Source organism: Volvox carteri (assembly GCF_000143455.1).
Source record: "Volvox carteri f. nagariensis unplaced genomic scaffold VOLCAscaffold_5, whole genome shotgun sequence".
NCBI lineage: Eukaryota > Viridiplantae > Chlorophyta > Chlorophyceae > Chlamydomonadales > Volvocaceae > Volvox > Volvox carteri.
Genome location: NW_003307548.1, coordinates 253,133 through 275,720, shown reverse-complemented (window position 1 = coordinate 275,720; position 22,588 = coordinate 253,133). Strand labels below are relative to the sequence as shown.

General features: G+C 59.1%; 3 protein-coding genes across 3 annotated transcripts; 2 read left to right on the top strand and 1 right to left on the bottom strand.

Annotated features, from left to right (window-relative positions):
- Nucleotides 1–823: 823 nt before the first annotated feature.
- On the top strand, nucleotides 824–8,587 carry VOLCADRAFT_87292 (uncharacterized protein; the record flags this gene model as incomplete). Its single annotated transcript, XM_002947141.1, has 12 exons — nucleotides 824–928; nucleotides 1,209–1,466; nucleotides 2,103–2,952; nucleotides 3,043–3,217; nucleotides 3,566–3,770; nucleotides 3,987–4,108; nucleotides 4,658–4,757; nucleotides 5,002–5,141; nucleotides 5,658–5,770; nucleotides 6,261–6,649; nucleotides 6,877–6,912; nucleotides 7,904–8,587. The coding sequence occupies 12 exons, from the start codon at nucleotides 824–826 to the stop codon at nucleotides 8,585–8,587; spliced, it is 3,177 nt and encodes a 1,058-aa protein (XP_002947187.1).
- A 788-nt stretch (nucleotides 8,588–9,375) lies between these two features.
- On the top strand, nucleotides 9,376–11,305 carry VOLCADRAFT_79447 (uncharacterized protein). Its single transcript, XM_002947140.1, has 2 exons — nucleotides 9,376–10,078; nucleotides 10,475–11,305. The coding sequence occupies exons 1-2, from the start codon at nucleotides 9,448–9,450 to the stop codon at nucleotides 10,975–10,977; spliced, it is 1,134 nt and encodes a 377-aa protein (XP_002947186.1). The 5' UTR covers nucleotides 9,376–9,447; the 3' UTR covers nucleotides 10,978–11,305.
- Nucleotides 11,306–11,406: 101 nt separating this feature from the next.
- Nucleotides 11,407–22,270, bottom strand: VOLCADRAFT_103278 (uncharacterized protein; the record flags this gene model as incomplete). The annotated part of the gene is made up of 18 exons (XM_002947007.1): nucleotides 11,407–12,109; nucleotides 12,658–12,946; nucleotides 13,217–13,299; nucleotides 13,669–13,787; nucleotides 14,546–14,615; nucleotides 15,880–15,957; nucleotides 16,435–16,494; nucleotides 17,068–17,122; nucleotides 17,302–17,354; nucleotides 17,725–17,772; nucleotides 18,095–18,179; nucleotides 18,471–18,544; nucleotides 18,787–18,877; nucleotides 19,417–19,910; nucleotides 20,372–20,446; nucleotides 21,123–21,185; nucleotides 21,244–21,308; nucleotides 21,841–22,270. The coding sequence occupies 18 exons, from the start codon at nucleotides 22,268–22,270 to the stop codon at nucleotides 12,011–12,013; spliced, it is 2,331 nt and encodes a 776-aa protein (XP_002947053.1). The 3' UTR covers nucleotides 11,407–12,010.
- Nucleotides 22,271–22,588: the final 318 nt, after the last annotated feature.

Sequence of the window (22,588 nt, the reverse complement as noted above, 5' to 3'; positions counted from 1 at the left end):
CGATTGCGTTGATTAGCCATTTACGTGCGAGACGTGCATAAAGCCTGCGAAATATAGCAAATATACAAAAATGGTTTTAGGTCCAAGGGGCTTGACCGTTGGACAAGAGCACGGCTTAGCAAACAGGCTTACGCCCGGAAGAGAGAAGAGATATCCACACGGATAGTTTAACAAGTCAACTGGATGTGCAGGCGTGAGGGTGTGTCGTACCGTATATGTTACATGTACTTGTGTGTGTGTGTGTTACATGGTTGGGGGTGCGTGACCCCATACCTGTAAGACTACCCATACGAGCCGAAGGCCCAAGGGCAATGTACTTACCGTTGGCTAGCTACATGTTATTACAGCGGGTTACCATGCTTCTATATCGTAAAGCAAAGAAACTGAGCCCAAGGGCACATCGCCTGTCGTTTATAGTAGACACAGGCCTGGAACGGAAGAGCATGTGTTCCACCGCAACGGCTACGTTAGGGGGTGTCGTGAGGATGTTGGGCAACTATTCGTACAGGTGCACAACCATCGAACCACATTAGCAAATAAGACGCATACACTCAGGTCAGCTCGTAGATGTTGACGATTGGGGGAATCACATGACAACTGAGGTTGTCCTGTCGAGGCCACTTACAGAAACCATGCGTTTTACTTGTGGGGGCGCAATCCTCCTCAACAGCATAGCGCATTAGCCGTAGCACAACTTCCTGCTAGCATTCCCGACGGCCCTGACGGAAAATTCGGCTTCAACTGTTGCCATCCGTCGACACATGGAAGATTATGTTTGGCACTCCCGACATAATTAGGTGCTGAAATTATCCAAGCCACGATCATGTCGAGTCTCGGACTTGCATACTTATTAGCAAGCCCGCAGGAGGACTTCACGTTTCTCTTGCGACGTCTACCTGCACCAGCTCTCGCTGAAGGCATCCTCGCTGTAAGTTACCGCCTGAAATGTGAGATATATCGCTGGATCGGGGTCGCTGAGGGGGTAAAAAGATTTCGAAAAGTGTTTGTCATGGGAAGTTGCACATTCGGTACTGTCGGAGCGCGACCTTCGTCAAAGTCAGAGCTCGGAAATGCCCTTTCAGCAAAATCTTTCCATAATATTTAACACGGTAACCCTTACCGTAGAGTGACAGGTGCCTTCGAGCGCAGACATGGTCAAGCTGTCAGCAGCTAAAATCGTTTCTGCATGAAACCCCGTCCTGACGCAGGACATTATGATGCACCTTGACCTGCGCGACGTACTAGCATGCCGGCTAGTGAACAAAACCTGGAGCAGGGCTGCCGCAACCGTTATACGGCATGTGAACGTACCGTGCAAGGCGGTGGCAACTACTGCAAATGCTGCGGGGGTTGGGAGCGTTGACGTGGCGCTGCGACGGCTGCACAGGATGTGGCCAGTTGCTTCGGCAGTGACCCTCTCCGGTTTGGCCGCCGGTCGGGCGCTGAACGAGGAGCTCTCCCTACAGGTGCGTAACAGGTGCCCACCGCTCCGCCAGGTGGGCACGATAGTTCAGAGCTGACCCAGATCCGCGAACTGCCTGGACCTCCTCAAAGAAGTAAAGCTCCAGTCCAGGCATAACTCTCTGGCGCGTATTAACAAGCCGAGACCCCCCAAGGCACTTGCGCGACAGAGCCACTGCTGTTGGGGCAGCAACAGGCCGGGTGGTTATGCACACCGTCCGTAGCGAGTTGGTCGCAAGTCGGGAATAAAAGACGTTGACGTACACATGTAATAGCTGTGAACATTCGCAGCCGGCCGGCTGCAACGCCGGCCCTACCCCTTCATCTCCCTCCCTCTGGCCAGTGGCATGTAGCTGCTGTCCTGGTCATGTATTTCTTCCGACGGACACCGACACACCGACACAAAAACACGCGCGCACACACACACGCACATACATATGCACGCGCACACACACACAGACCACCCCATTTTAACATCGCAAGGCCGAAACGCAACGCCTTTTGCATCTTAAAGGACTCCTTACATGAGTCTCTTTGAGAACAATGGGACAGACAGGGGCAACTGACGGGCACGCCATCTCAAATCCGTTAGGGCTCCTTGGTGGCCCGCTGCACCACCCGCTCCCCCCTCCTTGCCCCAGCTGCTAGCCAACCACCTTAGCCGCTGGCGCAACCTCAAGGAGCTCAACCTCCTGGAAATGCCCGTGACTCCGGCCACTACCGTCCGCCTCGCAGTCCAGCAGCAGCAGCAGCAGCAGCCGGCGGCAGCTCCTCCCTACGATCGCCATGACGACACCGGAGCCACGGCGGCGCCAGGCACCCGCGACCCATCGACGACCGCCGTCGCCGCCGCCGCCGCCGCCAACACTGCACCAGGAGAAATCACCGCAACATCCGTACGTGAGTACAGTCGCAGCAACCGTAGCATGGGTGGCAGCCGCGGCAGCGGCGGCGGTGAGGGGCACGCCAGCAGTCGCAGCCCTGGGCCCTGGGGACTGGCCTGCCTGTCATGTTGTCTGGGGTTGACTCGATTGCATGTGGAGCTGGTGCCGGCCAGCGAGGGCGTCTCCTCGCCGTCGTCATCGTGGCGGCAGCGGCAGCAGCGGTGGGGACGCTGGGGGCCTCAGCGCGCCTCCAGGCGACCGGACCCAGCGCAGCTTGCGGCGGGTCAGGCGGTGTTGCTGGAGGGCCTCACCCGTCTGACCCGACTGACCCACTTGTGCTTGAAGCTGCTTGAGGTGCCAGATCAGGATATGGAGGAGGACGAGGAGCTAGCGGAGGTGGAAGAGGAGGGGGAGGGGAGTACGGAATCAGAATTGGAGGCGGTTGTTCAGACGGGCATCGAGGAGGCCTTGGTTGGAGCTTTGTGGTGTGGGGGCCTCAGTGCAGACTGCAAAGGGGAGACGAGGACGGCCGCTGGTGGGGAGGACGTGTCCTCAGCAGCGGTGGCTGCGGATGCAATCATCTCACCCGCCGCCACAACCGGCGCAGGTACTGCCGACCCAGCGGCGCAACATGTAGCGCCAGTGACTGCCGCGACAGCAGCAGCAGCAGCTGCTGCTGTAGCTGCTGCAGCGGCAGATGATTATCTGCTGGATCTTGAGGAGGCTGGAAATTACGGATCAGATCTGGATATGGATTTGGATTTGGATTTGGGTCAGGATTCGAAGAGCCGCAATGGGCGTGCGACGGCGGGCAACGCAGGCGAGGGCTCTACCAGCGAAGTGGAGGTGGCGCAGGTGCCTGGCTTCGGCAGGTCTGGCTGCAGCGGACCGGTTCCGGACCTGCAAGGCCCGGCCAGCGGCTACCTCGTGACGCCGGCTAGCGCAGACACCGCAGCCCCGGGCCAAGAGCATTCTCGGCAACAACATACAGAGCACAGCGGCATCCATCGGCCTCCGCTACAGCCGACAGCTCATAACAGCAGCGTTGGCGGCAGTAGCAGCAACTACAGCTACAGTACGGCCAGCGACAGCCTGTATGGTCTCGCCCGCTTCGTTAGCGGCAGCGGCAGTGGCGGTAGCGGCGACGGGGCTGTCGGAAACGGCCACGGCAGCAGCGACAGCGCCGCCGCCGCCGCCGCAACCGCTCCAACCGTCGCCAGCTGTTGGATCCCGCATCCCGCACTGTTCGTCCGGATGGGGCCGCGGCTGCGGTCGTTGCGGCTGGTGGGATGTGACTTGCAAGGTGGCGGGGCGCTGACGGCACTGGCGAGCGTGCTGACGTGTCTTACCAGTTTGTCACTCCAGGGGCGGCTGGAGCTGACGCGCGAGGACCTGGGGGCGCTGAGCAGCCTAAGAGATCTCCAGGTGGAACTTGGGCCTGCGGGGAAGAAAGTTTTAGGGTTTTAGAGTAGAGGCATACGGACCTAGACATAGCTGTTCGGGGCTGGGAAGATTCCAGGTCGTTGGACGTTGGACGTTTCCAGTTGGCAGTTGTTCTTTTGACTTTTTCACAAGGCCATTCCCGTTCCCCGTCCCGTACCGTACTTTTCTGTCCGGGGCGTTTCCTGTCGCTGGGACTAGGACCTGTCGCTGTCCGGTGTGGACCTGGTGTACGGCCAAGATGACCTGGACGACTACCCGCAGGACCTTATGAACGAGCTGTACGGCGCATTGCAGCAACTGCGCCACTTCCAGTCGCTCAAGTACGACTGATTGAGCCCTCCAAAGGGGAGGGGTGGCTTGAGGGGTTGAGGAGGGCGGAGAAGGAGCTATCGGGTGGGGCTTGTTTCAGATTTTAGGCTTGTATAGATGGCGCGCTTTTCCTGGTCACATATACACGTATACATAATACATTCATACATACATGTATACATATGTGTATAGACAACATATATAGACACATACATATATACAGAGTAATTGTGGGTTGCGGGTGGGAAACCGCGGACCCCGACGGGTCATGTGGCCATGTGAAGCCCCACGTACACCCCTGGCGGCGAGTGGGGTGCGGAACTGCACAGCGGGGTAACTAACTTCGCCTGACCCGAACAGGGCTGAACGACGAGAGAGATAAGGGGGGAGAAGGGGGGAGAGAGGGGGAGGGGGCCGTACTTCCCAATATCGTTCCAGGCGCCCACCATCACGCAAACCCCTCCCCAATCATGTCGATTCCCCATTTCCATAAATCCTAATGCCCCCCTGCCCGGGCCCCCCTTGGCCCCCCAACCCATACACACGCACACGGCTCGCAGGTTCGAGGTGAACTCGCGCCGTTGTATCGGGCTCCACAGCTCCTGGCTGCCCGTGGAGGATGTGCCGCTGTCCCACTTGCGCTCCCTCAGCTTGTCCTTGGTGGGTGCAGTGGCGTGGGGTGGGGCCGGGTGTGGGGTTGTTAGATGCAAGGGCCTGAGGGGTCGGGTGGGAGAGACCGCGGCACCTGCTCGCCCCTACTGGTGTGGCCTCCTATTGGTACCTGTACGGGGCGGCTCGTTGCTACCTCCGGCTATCGGTCGGCTGAGCCGCTTCCTCCCTCCTTTCCCCCACTTCCCTCCCGCCCTGGCCCCCGCTCCCCTCCACGCCACGACCCCCACAACAGACTCTGGACAGCGGCCATGCGTTGCAAATCCTGGCTGAGCTCACCTCCCTTACGGCCCTGAGCCTGTCGTACTTGACGTGTCCAGTTGCACTGTACTCTGACGACATGACGGCGCTGGCTCCCCTAACGGGACTTCGGAGGTGAGGGGGGTGGGGGGTGGGGGAGGGCTCTGGAGGGGTGGGGTGGGGGAGGGTTTGGGGGAGTAGGATGTGGGGTAGAGGTGGGTTTACGAGGTTCAATGGGCGCCCGCATGGGTCGCGGCGTAGGGTCTGAGTTGGTGGCTGGGTGGCTGGGCGGCCAGCGGTTTAGGAGGGAAAGGAGCTACAGCCTGCGGCTGTGTATCGGGGCAATCGGGGAGCAGTCTAACCTGAGGGACCTGGGGTCGTGTAAAGGTTGGTTGGGTTGGAGGGGAAAGTGGCGGGGTGAAGGGTTTTAACAGGGCAGGAGGGGAGGGGAGGGGGGATTGGAGTTGGCCATGTGTGCGGGTGTGCGGGTCCCCGGTGCGCTCGGTGCCTCAAGACCGCCTAACCCCCTTCCATTGCGTAACCTTCGCATTACGCAAATAAACCGTCTGAAAGCTGGCCTTTGTCAGAGCCCTTCCCTGCGGGGGACATGGGGCATGGGACAATAATCCACCAACCCGTTTCACTCGTCAGGTTTTCCCTGCGCCACGACCCCTCCGAGCGGGACTTCATTATCAGCCTCAGTGGCCGGGTGGTGCAGGAGCTGGCGGGGGCCTGGACGCAGCTGTCGCAACTCGCCTTCTCCGGTGGGGCGAGGGCTTCCGGACGAGGGGGGAGGGAAGGGGAAGTGGGGGGAGGGATTACCGGGGCGGGAGGTGTGTGTGGTTGGGCGGGGCCGGGGGGAGAGGAAGAAGGGATGTACATGCCCCCCCAGAGCCACGAATCCGTCAACCCGAACTTTCCGAATTACCTGCTTGGCCGCTTCCGTGCCATAGGGGGTTTTAAGACTGCTGGAGGGCCTCCAGAGCCCTCCGTACACGCCTCTGGCCGAACCCCACGACCCGCCAACCCTTCGATCCCATATCCCTCCCGGATTGGTTCTTTCCACCGCGGAGGGGTGGTACCGCAACTCCAGGAGGTGTAACGCACACAAATCGCACGCGTATCATGGGCTCATGACACCTCTCTGGGTAACGCAACCGAGGAGTAACACACGCACACGCACACGCACACGCACACGCGTATCACATATCGCCGAGGATGCCGTGTCATCACCTCACCCGCGCGGCCCCGCAGGTCAGATCGAACCGGACGTTCCCGGTAAGCCCTCCCTGGATTGTCTGGCCTCCTGGACCTCCCTCCGCGACCTCAGCCTCACCGCCGTCCCGGAGGAGCAGATATCCCTCGCGTGGTTCAGGCACACCACCACCACCGCCGCCACCTCATCCACCGCATTCGTCGCCACCGACGGCCTGGGCGGCGGGAGCCGCAGCTGGGGTCCCGGCGGCGATGACGACGACAACCGGGAGGCGGCCATTGCGGCGGGCGCCTTGGACCTGGGTGTGGGTTTGGGGCGGTGCCTCCCACCCGGTCTGGTGCGGTTGGAGCTGAGTGGCATCCGGCTGCGTGGGGGGGAGCTGCTGGAGCTGCTGGCGGGTCCGATGACGGGCCTTACGTCACTGCAGGTACGGGGCGTTTCCCCCTCAGCCACCCAGCTAAACCGCGTATCCTTTACCTCTAGCAGCATCCCCACCCTCCCTTGTGCTTTGGGTGTCGACAGGTGTTCCGCCGGCTTTGGCGTGTATGGCGTGTATTCCCCACCACCACCACCACCACACACGCGTACACTTACAGACGCACATGCAAACGCATATGCATACATACACTCATACGCACCTCCCCCTCCTCTCAGGTTCTGGACTGCGGCCTGACTCCCGCACATCTGATGGTGGGGGACTGCGGCGCCAACAAGTTGCAGGTGTGTAGTTGGTGTGTGTGTTTGTGTGTGCGCGTGTGCGTGTGCGTGTGCGTGTGTGTCTGTGTGTATGTACGTGTGTGTGTATTGTGGCGGGGGCATGGGCACGTTCGGACGTTCAATTTTACGGCGTTTCCTTGCGTGCGTTACGGAGGCGAAGGGGACTAGCACCCCGGTCCATCTAGACCTTCAGCGCTGTGTGATGGTTTGAGGCACATCGGCGGCCTTTCTGTTGGCGACCTGTGGCGTGGATCCCTGGATTGGGTCTTCGCGGTATTTGGAGCGATGACACATCGAGGCCGCGGACTGACTCCTCGCCTAATCCCTTGCTCCCTGGCCCCCTGCCTTGGTGGCTCGACTTCTCCAACTCCTCCTTCCGGACGGACCCTTTGGTACACACTTCCTCCTCATGCCCACTCCCACTTGCACATCAGTAACCCAGTTACGTCCTTCCATCCATCACGTTTCCTTCCCGCCGCCCGCAACCGCCAAAACCCGCCACCCCCTTGGCCAGGTGCTGATTCTCAACGACAACCGCTCATGGCGTGCCTGCCACTCATTGCGCCACCGGCACCATCCCGACCGCCAGCAGTTTCGCTCGGGGCTTCCAGGCCCGGCACCAAACCGGCCCCCACCAGCCCCCACGGGCCCCAGTACCGGTGCCGTTGCAGCAGCAGCAGCAGTAGCAGCAGCAGCAGCAGCAGCAGCAGCAGCAGCAGCACAAAGGCAGAGGAAGCACCCGTCGCACGACTGCCGCGGATCGGCTCCCTCTCCAGGGTCAAGTTCAGGTGCCCAGGTCCTATCGGGTCGCCGCACCGACTGGGCCTCTGGGGACTCCCACTTCCATTCCCCCTCCTGCAGCTGCTGCTGCTCGCCCAACGTCTGGATCAGTCCTAGTTGCCTCACTAGCCCTGTGACCCACATGGCACCTGCACGGTGTTCCCCGCCGCACAACGCCGGACAGAGGACTGCGCTTCACTCAGCGACAGGGAACGGAGGTTGCAGCGCAGCCGCGCGGCCGTTCAGCCGCCAGCGTGAGTCTTCGCTCAACCAGCAGCCACAATACTTGGTCGGTAATCACCAGCCACAGCAGCAGGGGACGAAGGAGGGGGAGCGCGGCGGACAGGAGCAACAGAACTGGCAGCCGCGGTGCCCTTCGGCCAGCAGCCCCATGACTGGGTTGAGCGAAAACGGGTTTGGCAGCGTCGTGGGGGACGGGACGGGCGAAAGTGACCGTATTGACCGGCCTGAGGATGAGGGTGGTAGGGGGGCCGAGGTGAATGGGACGGGTGGCTGTGGGAGCTGCGGCGGGGGCGATGTCTCATGTTGCTGTTGGCGCTGGCGGCTCATACGGCATGGCGTCGCGACCCTTGGGTCGCTGCGGTCGCTGGAGTTTATGCTACTGGGTCTGCCGGATGACGAGCTGGCAGCGGCAGAGGTGCTGCGGCCGTTGTCGGTGCTGACGGGTCTGCGTTACCTGACATTGCGGGCGCCCGGACTGCAGGCGGCGGCGACTGGGGAGGTTTCGGAGCCGCTGGGGTGCATGATGCAGCTGCGCTGCCTAAACCTGGCGGGCCCAAGTGCAGACTCGGCGGCGGCGCGAGGTGCGGAGGATGCGGCCCGCCAGCTGCCATATCTCAAGTGTTGAGCCAGGGAGGATAAGTGACTGTCGCGTGGGCTCGTATGGGACAGATGTTTGGACGTGCACACTTCCGGAGAGTCGCTTTTTTGGTGGCTATTGGTTTCAGCAGTTGAGATGAGATGTTTACCAGACGCTTTTGCCAAAGGGTGTAGCACTTGCAGGCGTTGCTGCACTTCGCAACCATGGATGGGTATTAGTTCGAACTCGTCATTCGCCTATAGCGGTTTAGCGCGTTCAATATGTCGTCGTGCGAGGTTTTGTTAGAATTCAGCTTAATAGTAATTGTTATCGACAATTACACAACAGTTGCCGACCCACATGGCAGCAACAGACCCGAAACGGATTGTTACTGAAAAACTGGTAGGAAGGAGAGGAATTGCACCGGAAAGGAAATGTGCTAAACTAATCGCACAAAAAATCCGTTTAGCTGGGTTGTGCATCACCGATCGACATGCCTAGACTTACGCGACAGGTGCACAGAATTGCATCACGGATATCACTAGCAAATAGGCCTACTATTATAAGTAAAATTCACTAATTGTCGCACATGTTAAGGACTCAGCAAATCGGGTCAGGTCGTCATGACGGCAACCAGCCGCAGACGACACCATGACCGTCATCAAATTACAAGGACCCAAGAAAAGAGTATCTTTTGCTGTATAGACTCAAATGCTGTCCAGAATGTTTGGGATGCGATGTTTTCGGCTCCGAAACCCTACCCTCGTACGATCGGACGACCGGCCGCTGCTGCTGGCTTTAAAAGTCCGTTCGCTAACTAGCATAGGTACATTCTCGGGTGCTCTGCTTGTGCTTAGTAGCATAAGTTACTCCGGCTTGTCGCTCTAGGTCGCTACTTGCAGTTTAAGATGGCCCTGATCATGAAGCAGTCGGCTGGCCTGAAGGCCGTGACCGCCGCTCGCTCGCGCAAGAGCGTGGTCGTCCGCGCCGGCAAGTACGATGAGGAGCTCATCAAGACCGCGAACACCATCGCTTCTAAGGGCCGCGGTATCCTGGCTATGGATGAGTCGAACGCCACCTGCGGCAAGCGCCTGGACTCCATTGGCGTCGAGAACACCGAGGAGAACCGCCGCGCCTACCGCGAGCTGCTGTGCACCACCCCGGGCATTGGCCAGTACATTTCCGGCGCTATTCTGTTCGAGGAGACCCTGTACCAGTCGACCAAGGACGGCCGCAAGTTCGTCGACGCCATGAAGGAGCAGAACATTGTCCCTGGTATCAAGGTCGACAAGGGTCTGGTGCCGCTGGCCAACACCAACGGCGAGTCCTGGTGCATGGGTCTGGACGGCTTGGACAAGCGCTGTGCTGAGTACTACAAGGCTGGCGCTCGCTTTGCTAAGTGGCGCTCGGTCGTCTCCATTCCCCACGGCCCGTCTCTGATTGCCCATCGCGACTGCGCCTACGGCCTGGCTCGCTACGCTGCCATTGCTCAGAACGCTGGTCTGGTCCCGATTGTCGAGCCTGAGGTGCTCCTGGACGGTGAGCAACGGGATGGATTTCTAGCGATCTGCGTGTAACTTTAGGTAATCTCCCGATTTGCAGGTCACCGCCTGTCGTTTGCATTAGGATGTTTTGGAATGAATGATCCGCTGCGGTGAAATCGTTTGGGACCCACTTGGCCTTTGCATCCACAATGGGCTTTCTGGGATCGTTATCCTCACTTCGTAGACCAGCATCTATTGATTGTATTGTCTTAACATTGCTTTGCGAACTGTTTGAATTTCCAAAGCTAAGCAGGCTTGGCCAAGTTGCGAAGCACTTGGGTGATAGTTGGCTGGATTATGGTTTTGTCACTCAGGCTTGATATAGTGATTGCTATGCATTTTTCTCTTGGTCGGTCACGCATCAAATTTTGTCGTGCTACTTCTCCCACAGGTGACCACGATATTGACCGCTGCCTGGAGGTCCAGGAGGCTATCTGGGCTGAGACCTTCAAGTACATGGCCGACAACAAGGTCATGTTCGAGGGTATCCTGCTGAAGCCCGCCATGGTCACCCCTGGTGCTGACTGCCCTAACCGCGCCGGCCCAGCCAAGGTTGCCGAGTACACCCTGAAGATGCTGCGTCGCCGCGTCCCGCCGGCCGTGCCTGGCATCATGTTCCTGTCGGGCGGCCAGTCGGAGCTGGAGTCCACCCTCAACCTGAACGCCATGAACCAGTCGCCGAACCCGTGGCACGTGTCGTTCTCCTACGCCCGCGCTCTGCAGAACACCGTCCTGAAGACGTGGCAGGGCAAGGCCGAGAACGTCCCAGCTGCTCAGGCCGCGCTGCTCAAGCGCGCCAAGGCGAACTCCGATGCTCAGCTCGGCAAGTACGACCCTGCCACTGAGGGCAAGGAGGCTGCCCAGGGCATGTACGAGAAGGGCTACGTCTACTAAGCGTATCGCCGAGTGTAGCAAGGGCGTGGTTATGGGCGGTGCTTAGTGGACACGTTTTGTTTTTGGTTGTCTTCTTCGCAGCTGCGCGAGGTTTGGACATCCGTTCAACCTACGAGCGCGACTACCCTAGCTGACGTCGTGTTAGGACTCGTTGGTAACATAAGCATTGGTTTTGGAGTACATGCCCGGCTGCGTTTGGTCGGAGTGCTGCTTTTGAGTAGTAGGGAGTGGCCGTGGCAGGTTGGCCCGTATGTTGCTTTTTGCCTACCGCAACAGTGGGCAAAATTGACTTAGTGCTGTAAGGCACCATGTATGCTTTTCATCCCGTATCAAATTCAAGATGTTCATCAGAGATTACCTAGACAAAACACCACGGTCTCCCCAAAAACATCAGACAACATTGCCTGGACCAAATAGATATAACATTATCGACGTACTAGAAAATTTACAAGATTTGGGCCTATTTCACAGTAGCAGAGTAGATATGCCTAAAGAAAACCACGTTCATTCTAGCAACTCCCGTAGACAACCGAAAGTATCTCCATAAAAATTTCAAAAGACGGGCGCTACACCCGGACCAGTGTTTTGCTTTACTTCCTAGGCTAGGAAAATTAAGTTAGCATGGGGAACTCTTATAATACTGAGCAACTATTCCTCATGTTGTTATAAACACACACGTGCACTCGACAGATCATCGCCGTGGCGACAGTACTTACAAAACGGCTTGCGCAGCTCTTAAGTTCAGTACAGTCTCTAACCTATCCGCCTACTCTCATCGCATACCTTCATTGAATTGTCAGCAAAATATGCAATAGATTGTCGCCGCAGTGCAGTGTACTCAACGCAATCCTTGCACCCTCACACATCCCTACAGCCTCACACGTCCCTACAACCTAAGGCCCTTTCACGGCAAAGGCACATCCTTGCAGTTCCCAATTACAGCAGCCCAGCGTAACGCTCCCAGCGGGTTCCCCCTCCCCGTGAAAGCAATCGCAGATCTGGAAGGTTCTGAGGTTCTGAGGTGAAGCCGCTCTTAGTAGTAATTATCGTTGAAGGCGTCGCGACCTGGCACCAGCAGTGGCCGCGAGTCTGTGTCAGGCGGCACCGCGTCCCAGCGCACCACCGTGCCATCCTGCGGGCCGATGAGCAGTGATTTTTTTTCATTTAGGGCGGGTCTCAATTTATTCCAACCTAAGTAACAAAGTTGCTGGGTCGTCGTAATTTATTCCTTAAGTATGAGGCGATGAGGGAGGGAGGCTGGAGCTCGCAATCATGGAACAGACAGCGCGAGGAAGAGAGGACCACGGAAAATAAGTGCATAGCCTCTGTGAAAGCCCCTCCATCGTTTTCACTTATGACTTCTTCAGCTAGGCCAATCACCCCGGCTTTCCCAGCCCGTCCCCGCACATTAAGCCACGCACATCCACCTGGAAAACCCAACCCAAGATGAGCAGAGCGTCCACGGCTACGTCCCGTCCACACACACACATACACACACAAACAGCTGACCAGTACCTCCCAGCCGGGAGACCACTTGCCGGCCTCCGACCACGCTCATGATTATCGACCTCGGCACATTATCTTTCCTGCCGTACCCCCCCTTCGTTTGCCCTTCTCCTTCCCCGTGGCCTAACGGCATATCCCAAACCCAAGTTCCCAGCCCCAGCCGCCACTTCTTACCCAGCTAACAGTTGCCAGTACCGGGTCGAAGGGGTGCCAGCTGACGTCTCGAACCAGCTTGCGGTGCAATCGCAGCGGACTGCCCTCCACCTCCTGCCCTGTAACAATGTCGTACACGTGCACTCCGCCCGTCGCACAGCCCGTGTACACGAAGCGCTGTCCCGTGGTGTGAGCGGGGCTGAAGTACGCACGGATGAGGGTGCTCTGTACGGTGTGACCACGAAATGTCTGTACGGAGCTGTCGAGCGGGTGCTTTACGACGCGACTTGTGCCCGGGTATTCCTGCCAGCTGAGAATGTTATTCACGGGGTGAAAGGCCGGGGCGGTGGCGCGAGAGACTGACGAGTTGCACACGTATGTATGCGTGTGTGTATGTGTACGCGTGTGTGTGTCTGTATGTGGCAAGCAGGAGTCTGTCACATGTGTGCGTATGTGTGTCTGTCACATGTGTGCGGGGCCAAAATAGGCTGCAACCGGCACAGAACCGGCACAGAATAAGAACCGGCATTCGAATCGACAATGTGTACAGCATACGCGGCGTTGTAGTAGTACGACATACCGGTAGTCCCAGTTATACCGCGGGACGTGAGTGGTTGCCAGGTGGTCCTCACTGGCTGCCGGGTGTCTGAGAGAGCCGCCCTCCTTTGGGGGGGGAAGGGGGTTGTGTGGGGACAGCCGGGCCCGTTAATTTTGAAGGTTCTATTTCATGAAGCCAAAGATGCGCAAAGGATGTCGTACTGGGTGGGGTATGAGGTGAGGAGCGGGTGGGGAGGGCGGATGCGAGGCAGCGGAGGTAATGGTCGGGAAGAAATACCCTGATTGGGCGACATTCAGGGACATACCGCAACCCTGACCTTCTCCCGCCCCGAGAGGAGTCGCCTCCCCGATAAGACAAGAAATTTAGTACGTATGGGGGAGGGTCCGGTTCGTTGTCTCGGCTACTAACGCCACCTCTCCGTCTTTCCGCTCCTATCCCCTTTCCCTCCCTCTTCCCCCCCCACCACTCCTCACCCGCACCATCCGTAAGTCCCACAATTTAGCGGTCTGGTCCTTGGCATTGGACAGTACGTGCAGTCCGTCCCCCCTGGAGTGGAGGTGAGTCAAACCCTCCGTGTGGCCGACAAACACACCTGCCGCGGCGGTAAGACAAAGGGGGAAGGGGGAAAAGGCGCGAAGTCCGGGAGCGCGTGCTGCGGGTCTGGGTACGTGCGCGGGCGGAAAATAACGGTCAGATTGGCGCTTCGGCTTCTGGGGAATCGCAGTGCGGGGAGCTGGTCTAGCCGGTCTACCCGGTCTAGCGGATCGAGGGTTAGTATATGATGCCGTGTCGAAATGGGACAACAAGTGCACCTGGACATCCCCAGTTGCGGCGTCTAGTAGCTCTCGGCTCGCCACACAACACAACACAATACAACACAACACAACACAATACAACACAACACAACACAACACAACACAACACAACACAACACAACACACACAACACAACACAACACAACACAACACAACACGTGGCAAGGCGAGGAGGAGCACTGCCAGTTGGCGCCCGGTGGCTGCAGAGAGCGTCACAAGCGGACGTGTGTGCGCCCTGGGTTGAGGTCAGTGCAGTGCTGGGCGGACATGGTTGTGAGGTGGCTGATGTGGTGGGCCGCGGAGGTGAGCGAGCTATAGGTATGTAGGAAGGAGCACGTACAGTAGCCGGTGCAAGGGCCACGGGGGGTGGTGCCGGAAGGTGCTCTATACCCCACGCGACGCGCACGCGCGTGTGTGTGTGTGTGCGCGTGTGTGTGCGTGTGTGTGTGCGCGCGTGTGTGTGCGTGTGTGTGTGCGTGTGTGTGCGTCTGTCTGTCTGTCTGTCGATCTACGACGTCACGCGCCGTCCACTGACCTACGGGTCGGGGTCCAGGGCGGGAGTTCCTGGGGTCCTCAGGTCCGGGCATGGTACGGCGGTCCCACACCTGCACAAGTTTTGGGTGGGTGTAGGCGAGGTGTCGGGGGGCCCGTTAGCGGCACCCGGTATCCGGCACCGGTGCGAGAGACAGACAGAGAGAGAGACAGAGAAGAGATATGGCAACACAGCTGGAGTTGTGATGAGGGCGGATCATTGCGGAGTGCGTGCTGCTGCTCCCGGAAAGGCACAGGGACAGGAAGCGAGGGTGAGGGCGAGGGTGAGGGCGAAGAGGGGGAAGCCCCCACGGACAGAACCAAGCCGGTCGCCAGGTCCAACGGCTGGTGCGGGGCTTATGCCACCGCCGGCTCGGCCCCTCCCCCTCCCCCTCCCCAAGGTGCAGTACAGGGTGCGGCGGCATGCGGTACAGCACGCTTCCCCCCTTAACCCTTTTCCCCCCAACACCGTTCTTATATCCACCTATACACATGCACACTAGGGATGTGAGTTTCAGCTGAATTGGGATTTGGCAACCTTAATTACGTAAGCTTAAAAGCGTAATATAGTAAATTACTGTAATTTACGGTTTCCACGGCCTGGACCCTGGACCCTTAATTTAAGGTTGCCGTACTAGTGTACGATTTTGGATTTTCAGCACAATTTCAGCGTTTTCACATTCGCAACACCATTCTTTACTTATTTACATATTTTGACATCAGTTTGGCGCTTGTACAGCCGACTTGGCGACTATCGCTGGACTGGGAGGAGTTCATTCGGTGGATGGAGGCCCAGCCGGGCCTGGAGCTGCCGGAGCAGTAAACGATTTCAGTCCTGGCAGCTTCCCTTCCTCAGTACCGGCTGTTTTTGCTTGTTGGCTCAGCATGATGGGCTCATGGTTGGGCCCATGGGGATTTCGTTAAGCATTGAAAGCCGTGCATACATACTCGACCACGACACCTAATACCGTTGCAAACCAGGACTACTTGTCGTGTTGACTACTTGACTTGCTCTTTTGCTTGGTTGGGCGGAGGGAATCGCGGGTTTCAACCTGCATTGTTGGACTCTTTCACGCTTCCCCCATGGCTGGGTTTGTGGTGTGTTCGGAGGAGTGGACGGGTCAGCGGCACCCTGGTTTGCAGACCGGCGGAACCTGTAAGACCCATGGGTCTGTTAAGCTTTTAAGGTTTCTACCCCTCCTGAGGGACCTTATTACGGCGAGCCCTTAATTCTGTAAATTACCGCCAGGTCCAATCTTAATTACGTAATTACGTAACCTTAATTCCTTAAAACGTAAAAACGTAAAACGTAAATTCGCATCCCTAATGCACACGTGCCTTTATGAACGTGTCGTCGCTTCCCGATATGATGATGTTGGGGGAGGCGTCCGCATAGGTGACCGCGTTGACGTCGTCCTGGGGTGAGGGGGTAGGGGATAGTTTAGGGGGGGTTGTAAGGGGGTAGGGAGGTGTGAAGTTAGGCCAGTTCACTTGCGGAGCACCGGGGGCATATGCGGCCGGTGGTGAGGGAACGGGGGACGGGGAGGAGGAGGCGGGGAACTGGGAGAAGTGAGATCTCCGTGCCCGTGAGGCTGCCGAACCCCCCTATGGCTGTAGCTACGAGGCGGCTGCCGTAATTACTACACACACGAAATACATACATACGTGCATATACACACACACACACTGCCACAAGCCCTCGCCCGTATCATCTGTTGGTGTCTTCTTCGTATCTTCTAGGACTGCGGGGGTGTCTGTCGCTGGGTGTGTGTGGCGCGAGGCCGGGACCCCAACCAACAATCAACACATGACTGACTACAAACATACAAACGTACACTCCCCCTTCGTCAGGGAAAGGGAGGGCGGGGAGGACGTAACCCGGGCGTCACCCACCGTGTGGCCGCTGGCTGCGGCGACCACCCTCTTTGTCTCCACATCCATAACCACCACCGACTGTGTGGGGGGGTGAGAAGGGGGGAGGGGGAACGATAAGAAAACCTGAAGCGGCGGGCTCGTGGTGGGGCGGCCCCATGGCCGGGGGTCGCTGGGGTGGTGGAGGCCAGGGGGCGACAAGTGGGCGCATGCAGCAGCCGCCGAAGTCCCACGCGGGTCGGGGTGAAGGAGTCAGGGCAGAGCCCCCAAGAGTACACCTACTTCAGCAGATTTTGTTTCTTCAACTCAGGTTTATTACTTCGGGTTTCTACAGACTACTATGTGGGGCGAATACTCGACGTCTAGATGGGCCTGATGGGCCCGATCATGGCAGGCAGTTGCCTTGAGACTGGTCCATACTCCCCCCAAGCCTTAACGCCCACCCGCCGACACGTCACTGGTTATTTGCAAGTAGACAGACGGACAGACAGACCGGCAGACGGACAACAGACCGGCAGACAGACGGACAGACAGACCGACAGACGGACAACAGACCGGCAGACAGACGGACAGACAGACCGACAGACGGACAACAGACCGGCAGACAGACGGACAGACAGACCGACAGACGGACAGACCGGCAGACAGACTCACCGAATCGTTGTTGCCCACCACAATCTCTCGTCCATCTCCCGACCACTTCACCGACCTGTACCGTACGACACGCATCATCGCATTCGGGAGGGCCGGCGCGGGGGTGAGGGGGGTGGGGGGGAAGAGGGGGAAGGCCACGGTCAAAGTCGGCGAGTCTTTCCCCTTCCCCATTTCTACCCATACTCCTCACCCGCTGTGTCACCCAACCACCCAACCAACCACCCAACCACCCACCAGATTCCGAAGCCCCCCGCGTTGCTGCTTTCAAAGTTGAGGGGCTCGTGTATCTGTTAGCGAGGGAATGTGGGTGCGGGTGGTGGTGGTGGTGGTGACAGGCTGTGTACTGTGGGGAGAGGCGGCGCTGTGGGGTCTTAACTACAGACCACACCAGCTGCAAGATAGGTGCCCCCCTTCCCCACTTCTCCCTCCCTCCCCCTCCCTTCCCTCCCTCCCCCTCCCTTCCCTCCCTCCCCCTCCCTTCCCTCCCTCCCCCTCCCCCCCTCCCTCCCCCTCCCTTCCCTCCCTCCCCCTCCCTCCTCCCTCCCCCTCCCTTCCCTCCCTCCCCCTCCCTCCTCCCTCCCCCTCCCTCCTCCCTCCCCCTCCCCTCCCTTCCCTCCCCCCGACTCCCTCACTGGGCTCCCCCCACCCTCTCCCTACCTGGGTGATATTACAAACTGATGACACGCTGTCGTACACACTCCCAACCTGAGTGGGACCCAGGGGTCTGGCGGTTAACAAACAGACCGACAGACAGATTCCACGTTAAGGGGCCCCTGGCCCTCGGGGGTTTGGGGGCGGGCGGGGGAGCAGACAGGTGATTGCCTGATCATTAGGGTTCGTGTCTAACGGGCCCCGGAGCCTGTTGCCTTTCTCGAAGCCCTCAACCTGTACATACATACGTTCATACATACATATACTTCTAGACATATACACGCACCACAGACATGTATACGCACACAAGGCTCCGTCTCTGCGCCCCAGCACAAATCCCCTCCGCCTCCCCTCGCTTCCCACCATCCTGCCGTACCTCCACCAGGTGTACGATAGGTATGATGGATGAGTAGAGGACGAAGCGCTGGTCGGGGGAGATGGAGGTATCGGTAATTGTCCACCTGGGGTGGGGGTGACCCCAGGGCCGGGGTGTGTGTATGGTGGGGGGTGGGGGGTGGGGGAATTATATGTTGCCAAATCAAGACGGGAGAACAACTGCCGGCAACGTTGTCCAAAGTTGATGCGTCCGAAGTGCTACGGGAGTCCAAAGCGTTGACAGGGCCACGACGGGGGGAGGAGGAGGAGGAGGAGGGAATGAATGCCGAATTCCCGGGGGCCCGAAGGGACTCCCAGGAGGGAAAGTGGAGCACCACACGGAATGCAACCCCCAGCCACCCGCCGGGTCACCCCACCTGCACATCCGTGTGGTGATGTCCTTCCGTAGCCGCCAGCCCCGCTCCACGTCGTACAGTCGTACACGACGGTCCTGTGGCGCGCCGGAAAGCCGTGGAGCGGGGATGTGTATATCTGTATATGCTGCGTCACTCCCTCCTCCGTCACCCCCCTCCTCTCCCCCAAAACCCCCAGCCCCGGGGACCGCTGCCCCCAGCCAGCTCCGGTTCGCACCCCTCCCCAAGCCCCATCTGCGCTGATCCTAACCCCTCAACCCCCCAACATCTGCCGTACAACACCCCACGATTCCATACCCATACCCGATTCCACACGCACCTGGAATGCCGCCACGAAGTACCGCCCGTCCGCTGAGAACTGTCCGATGTAGGCCCGGGAGTCCAAACTGTCTACCACAGCCCGGGGGTAGCTACGGGGTGGGCGTATGTGTGTTTCGGGGGGCCCGGGGGTCAAAGGGGAACGGTGGTGACCGAGTGACCGAGTGTGTGAGTGCGTGGAGGTATACAATGTAAAACCCAAATCAACGGGTGCCAACGTCTAAGGCGCCCGGAGAGCAGAGTGGGAGGGAGGGAGAGGCGGAGGAGGACGGGGAAAGACGAGCCACGAGCGAGTGAATGCCGGGAGATGGGGACGATTTGGAGGGGAGGGGGAGGGAAGACAGACACGAACCCAGAACGGTGCAGACGGCCCGACACCGTGAGTGACCCAGCTGGGCTTGGGTCGTGGGGCAGGGAGTCGGGGGAGTCGGGGCATGTGTTGTACGGCGATACCGGCCTTGCAGCTTGGACGAGCGCGCACGGGCCGACACGCTGCCGGGCGGATCCCACTGCGCGCCCCACTCGGCCCCCTTCCCCCCTCAGCCCCGCACGCATTTCCAACCCTTCCCCAGCATACACAGCCACGCCACAGCCTCCACACAACCAGCGCCCCCCACCCACCCACCCTCACCGCGGTAGAGCTCGGTGACAAGCCATGTGTCGCCTCTGAGACGCGCTCCAACCCGACCCGGCCCCGGGGCCCCCCGCCTGCCCCACCTCCCTGATCCGGATCATGCGCGGCGAGGGGACTACAGCCAGGCCGGAAAGGTAGCAGACGGGGGGGAGGTCAGCCGGAGAAGCAGATGCAGCAGACGGAGGCGCCGCCGCCGCTGCCGCCGCCACCCCTGGAGCCGCAGGCCCAGCCGGCCCCGCTGGTGAGGCCCGGCAGCCCCACGCGGCGAAGAACGTTCGCGTGGAGGCGGAGGAGCAGGAGGCGGTTGTGGGGGTGGTTGTGGGGGCGGTTGTGTTAATTGGGGTGGGCTCGGACTGTGGACTGGCGCTGGCGGCGGCGGCGGCGGCGGCAGGTGAGGCGGGTAGGGTATCGGTAGCTTTGTGGGATGATGTTCCCAGCAGGGTGACCCGGGCAGTGACCCGTGGGTCACTAGCCACTGCCTCGCGAACCGCCTGGGGGGAAGGAGAGGGATTGGGCCCGGTGCATGTAAGGTGTGGAATGACGCATGATGGTACGGCACGTTACGGTGGTAGCGTCGTTTGCCATCGCCAAGATATACACCACTGGGGGCCCCATTCGCGCTCGGGGGGGGATGGCGGTCTTTACTTCCACGACTAGTCCAGATGTTGGGTGGTAACGCCATACCGAGGGGCTGTCATGGGGGCTATAAGGCGGGGGGGGTTACGTAGGGTACGGGTCCAGCAGGACATCCTGAACTGGGACGTAGGTAAGGGCGTAGGAGAGTTAGAAGAGCGAGCTCAAAGGGAACCCCACTCCACACACACACACAGACACACACATACACACACATACACACACACACACACACCCCACATAGCGCCCCAAACCTCCCTGGAACTACTCCAGGCAGTCCTCGTACACAGACTATCACGACTATCAGACTATGTCGTACCTGTCGTATTTTCTTTCCGTACTGTGCCTCCCGGCTTGCAAACATGCAGCTATCGAACCCGGCGTCCAAAGGGGACTGTGGCCGTTGGGGAGGGAGCGGTCGGGCGGTGCAGGAGGCCCACAAGGGGGACTATATGCAAAACAAATTGGTACGGCAATAAAGCACATTTAGAAGTACGGAAATGATGAGAAGACGGAGATGGCGATACCCACACCCCATCTCTCCCCACGTACCCTCAGGGGCCGGCGGCAGCTGTCGTACTACGCCTGCCAGGCCTCCTTTACGGACTCTGGAAGCGGAGGGAAGTTGCTCCAGGGAGCCCCCTGGACCCCTGGGCCCCGCGACCCGGCGCCCAACCGCTCTTCCCCGCCCGCCCCCTATCCACCCCGCATCCCCGCCAGTCCGTTCCCCAGCTGCCCAACCACAACCGAAGCGAGGTAGCCAGCAGTGCCGCAGTAGCCCGCCACCCGGGGCACCCACAGCGGGGCCCCGCACATCACCCCGCGGAGTGCCACTACCCCGCCGTATGCGGCACCCTCACATCCCAGCCATGTACGATAGGCCCCATCCTCCCAACCCGGGGCCTCCTGCGATATGTGCACAAATAACCATGCTGGATACACACATACATACGTACATACATACACACTCATGCCCCGGAAGCCACATCCCCCCTCTCTCCACCAGGCCGGGCCGTCGTCGGCTGTTCAGGGTCGAGTCCCTCTGACCCCTTACCCTGCACCCCACTCACATCGAATCGGTAGCCCCTGTTCCTCGCCTGGGGCTCCACCGCCCCGGTGTCCAGTTGTAGCTGCTGCCAGAGTGACCCACGGGTCAGGGCGCGGGGTACGGCTTCCTCGTACGGCATGTACCTGGCGGAGGTTTTGACAGCAGTCCGGCGGAGGGATATAGGTGTCGGTGGACTTCGTGAACCCAGCTACGGCGCAGGGTGTGTATGAGTGTGTATATATGTACGTGTTGGCTGATGCTACTGCAATCGATCCTATTGCCGTTGCTGCTGCAACCATTGGTGCTGCTACTGCTGCTCCTACATGTGCCCGTCCTACATGAGGGGTGCTGACTGACAGCTGACAGGAGGGGAGTGGGAAGCCGCTGCAAGCCATACGCCTGTGTGCTCGTATGCTGGAACGAACGCGAGAAGATGATCGTAACGCTTGAACACTCTCCTGAAGACATGCGTCCTTCATACGACGCCGTACGGTACGGGAAGTCCGCATCCAATCCGCGTATTTGAACATAACAGCACAGAGCCGCACCGTACCGAGTTGGTTCCGACCAAAATCCCGAGCGTGCCAAGTACTACAGATTGCGCGTAGCCGGTAGCCTGTGCGAGCCAGCCTAACCAGGCTCCAGCGTCTCAACTGACTTCCCACATAGACCCCGACCCAAATGAATGTGAAGTTGTACCCAATAGCGCCAACAGCGATACCTGCAGAGAGTAGCCTCACGTTCCCTAGGCACTCGGCCCAACAGCCTCCATGCCAAGAACTCCTGAACGGATATAGGGCGCCGGATGTCCGGGTCGCTGACAGCGCTGTCGTTCTCCTCCGTTCCATCGTCCAAGTAATCGTCGGCAGGCTGGTCCTCGTCCTCGTCCTCGTCCTCGAGCTCGTCGCCATCATGCCCAGGGACCAAATCCCGCACTTGGCCCCCCTCCTCGCCTTCATCTTCGCAGTCGTCGACATCATCGTCTTCATCATCGTCACCGTCTCCAGAGTCGTCAACAGTATAGTCCGGGTCGCTGCCGTCATCGTGATTGCCGTCGTGGACGTCGTCGACACCGAGCCATTCCGAAGAAAGAATCTCTGGCTCAATCTTGCTGCCGCTATTAATTTGGTTTGGTGCGTCGTCACTATCTGAAGACGATACACTCGCCATTCACGAAACTATCCTCGCTCTTACAGGTGGGTAAGGGCCGGATCGGTCCAAAATGAAGCTAGGGCCGGTTGAAGATATATGCGACTCGGTTTGGGCTAGCGTCTGCCTACGGATAAGAGAAATCGCTTATCCATGCTATAAAGGAAGGAGTTTACCTGCTCAACCGAAACCCTGGTTCAAAAGTGTACTCCAGAAGAGGCAAGTATGACGTACGATACATCCATACAAAGAAAAGTAAATTTGTTTTTTCGACGAACACAAGGTCTTGCGAATGGGCCTTTGGTTTCGGAGGCTAGAGTTCTGTTTGTCAACCATTCA

Excerpts from the sequence above, each read along its gene's own strand:
- VOLCADRAFT_79447 (XM_002947140.1), top strand. The coding sequence starts at position 9,448 with ATGGCCCTGATCATGAAGCAGTCGGCTGGCCTGAAGGCCGTGACCGCC. Across the intron at positions 10,079-10,474 it reads GCCTGAGGTGCTCCTGGACG|GTGACCACGATATTGACCGC; the intron begins GTGAGCAACGGG and ends CTTCTCCCACAG.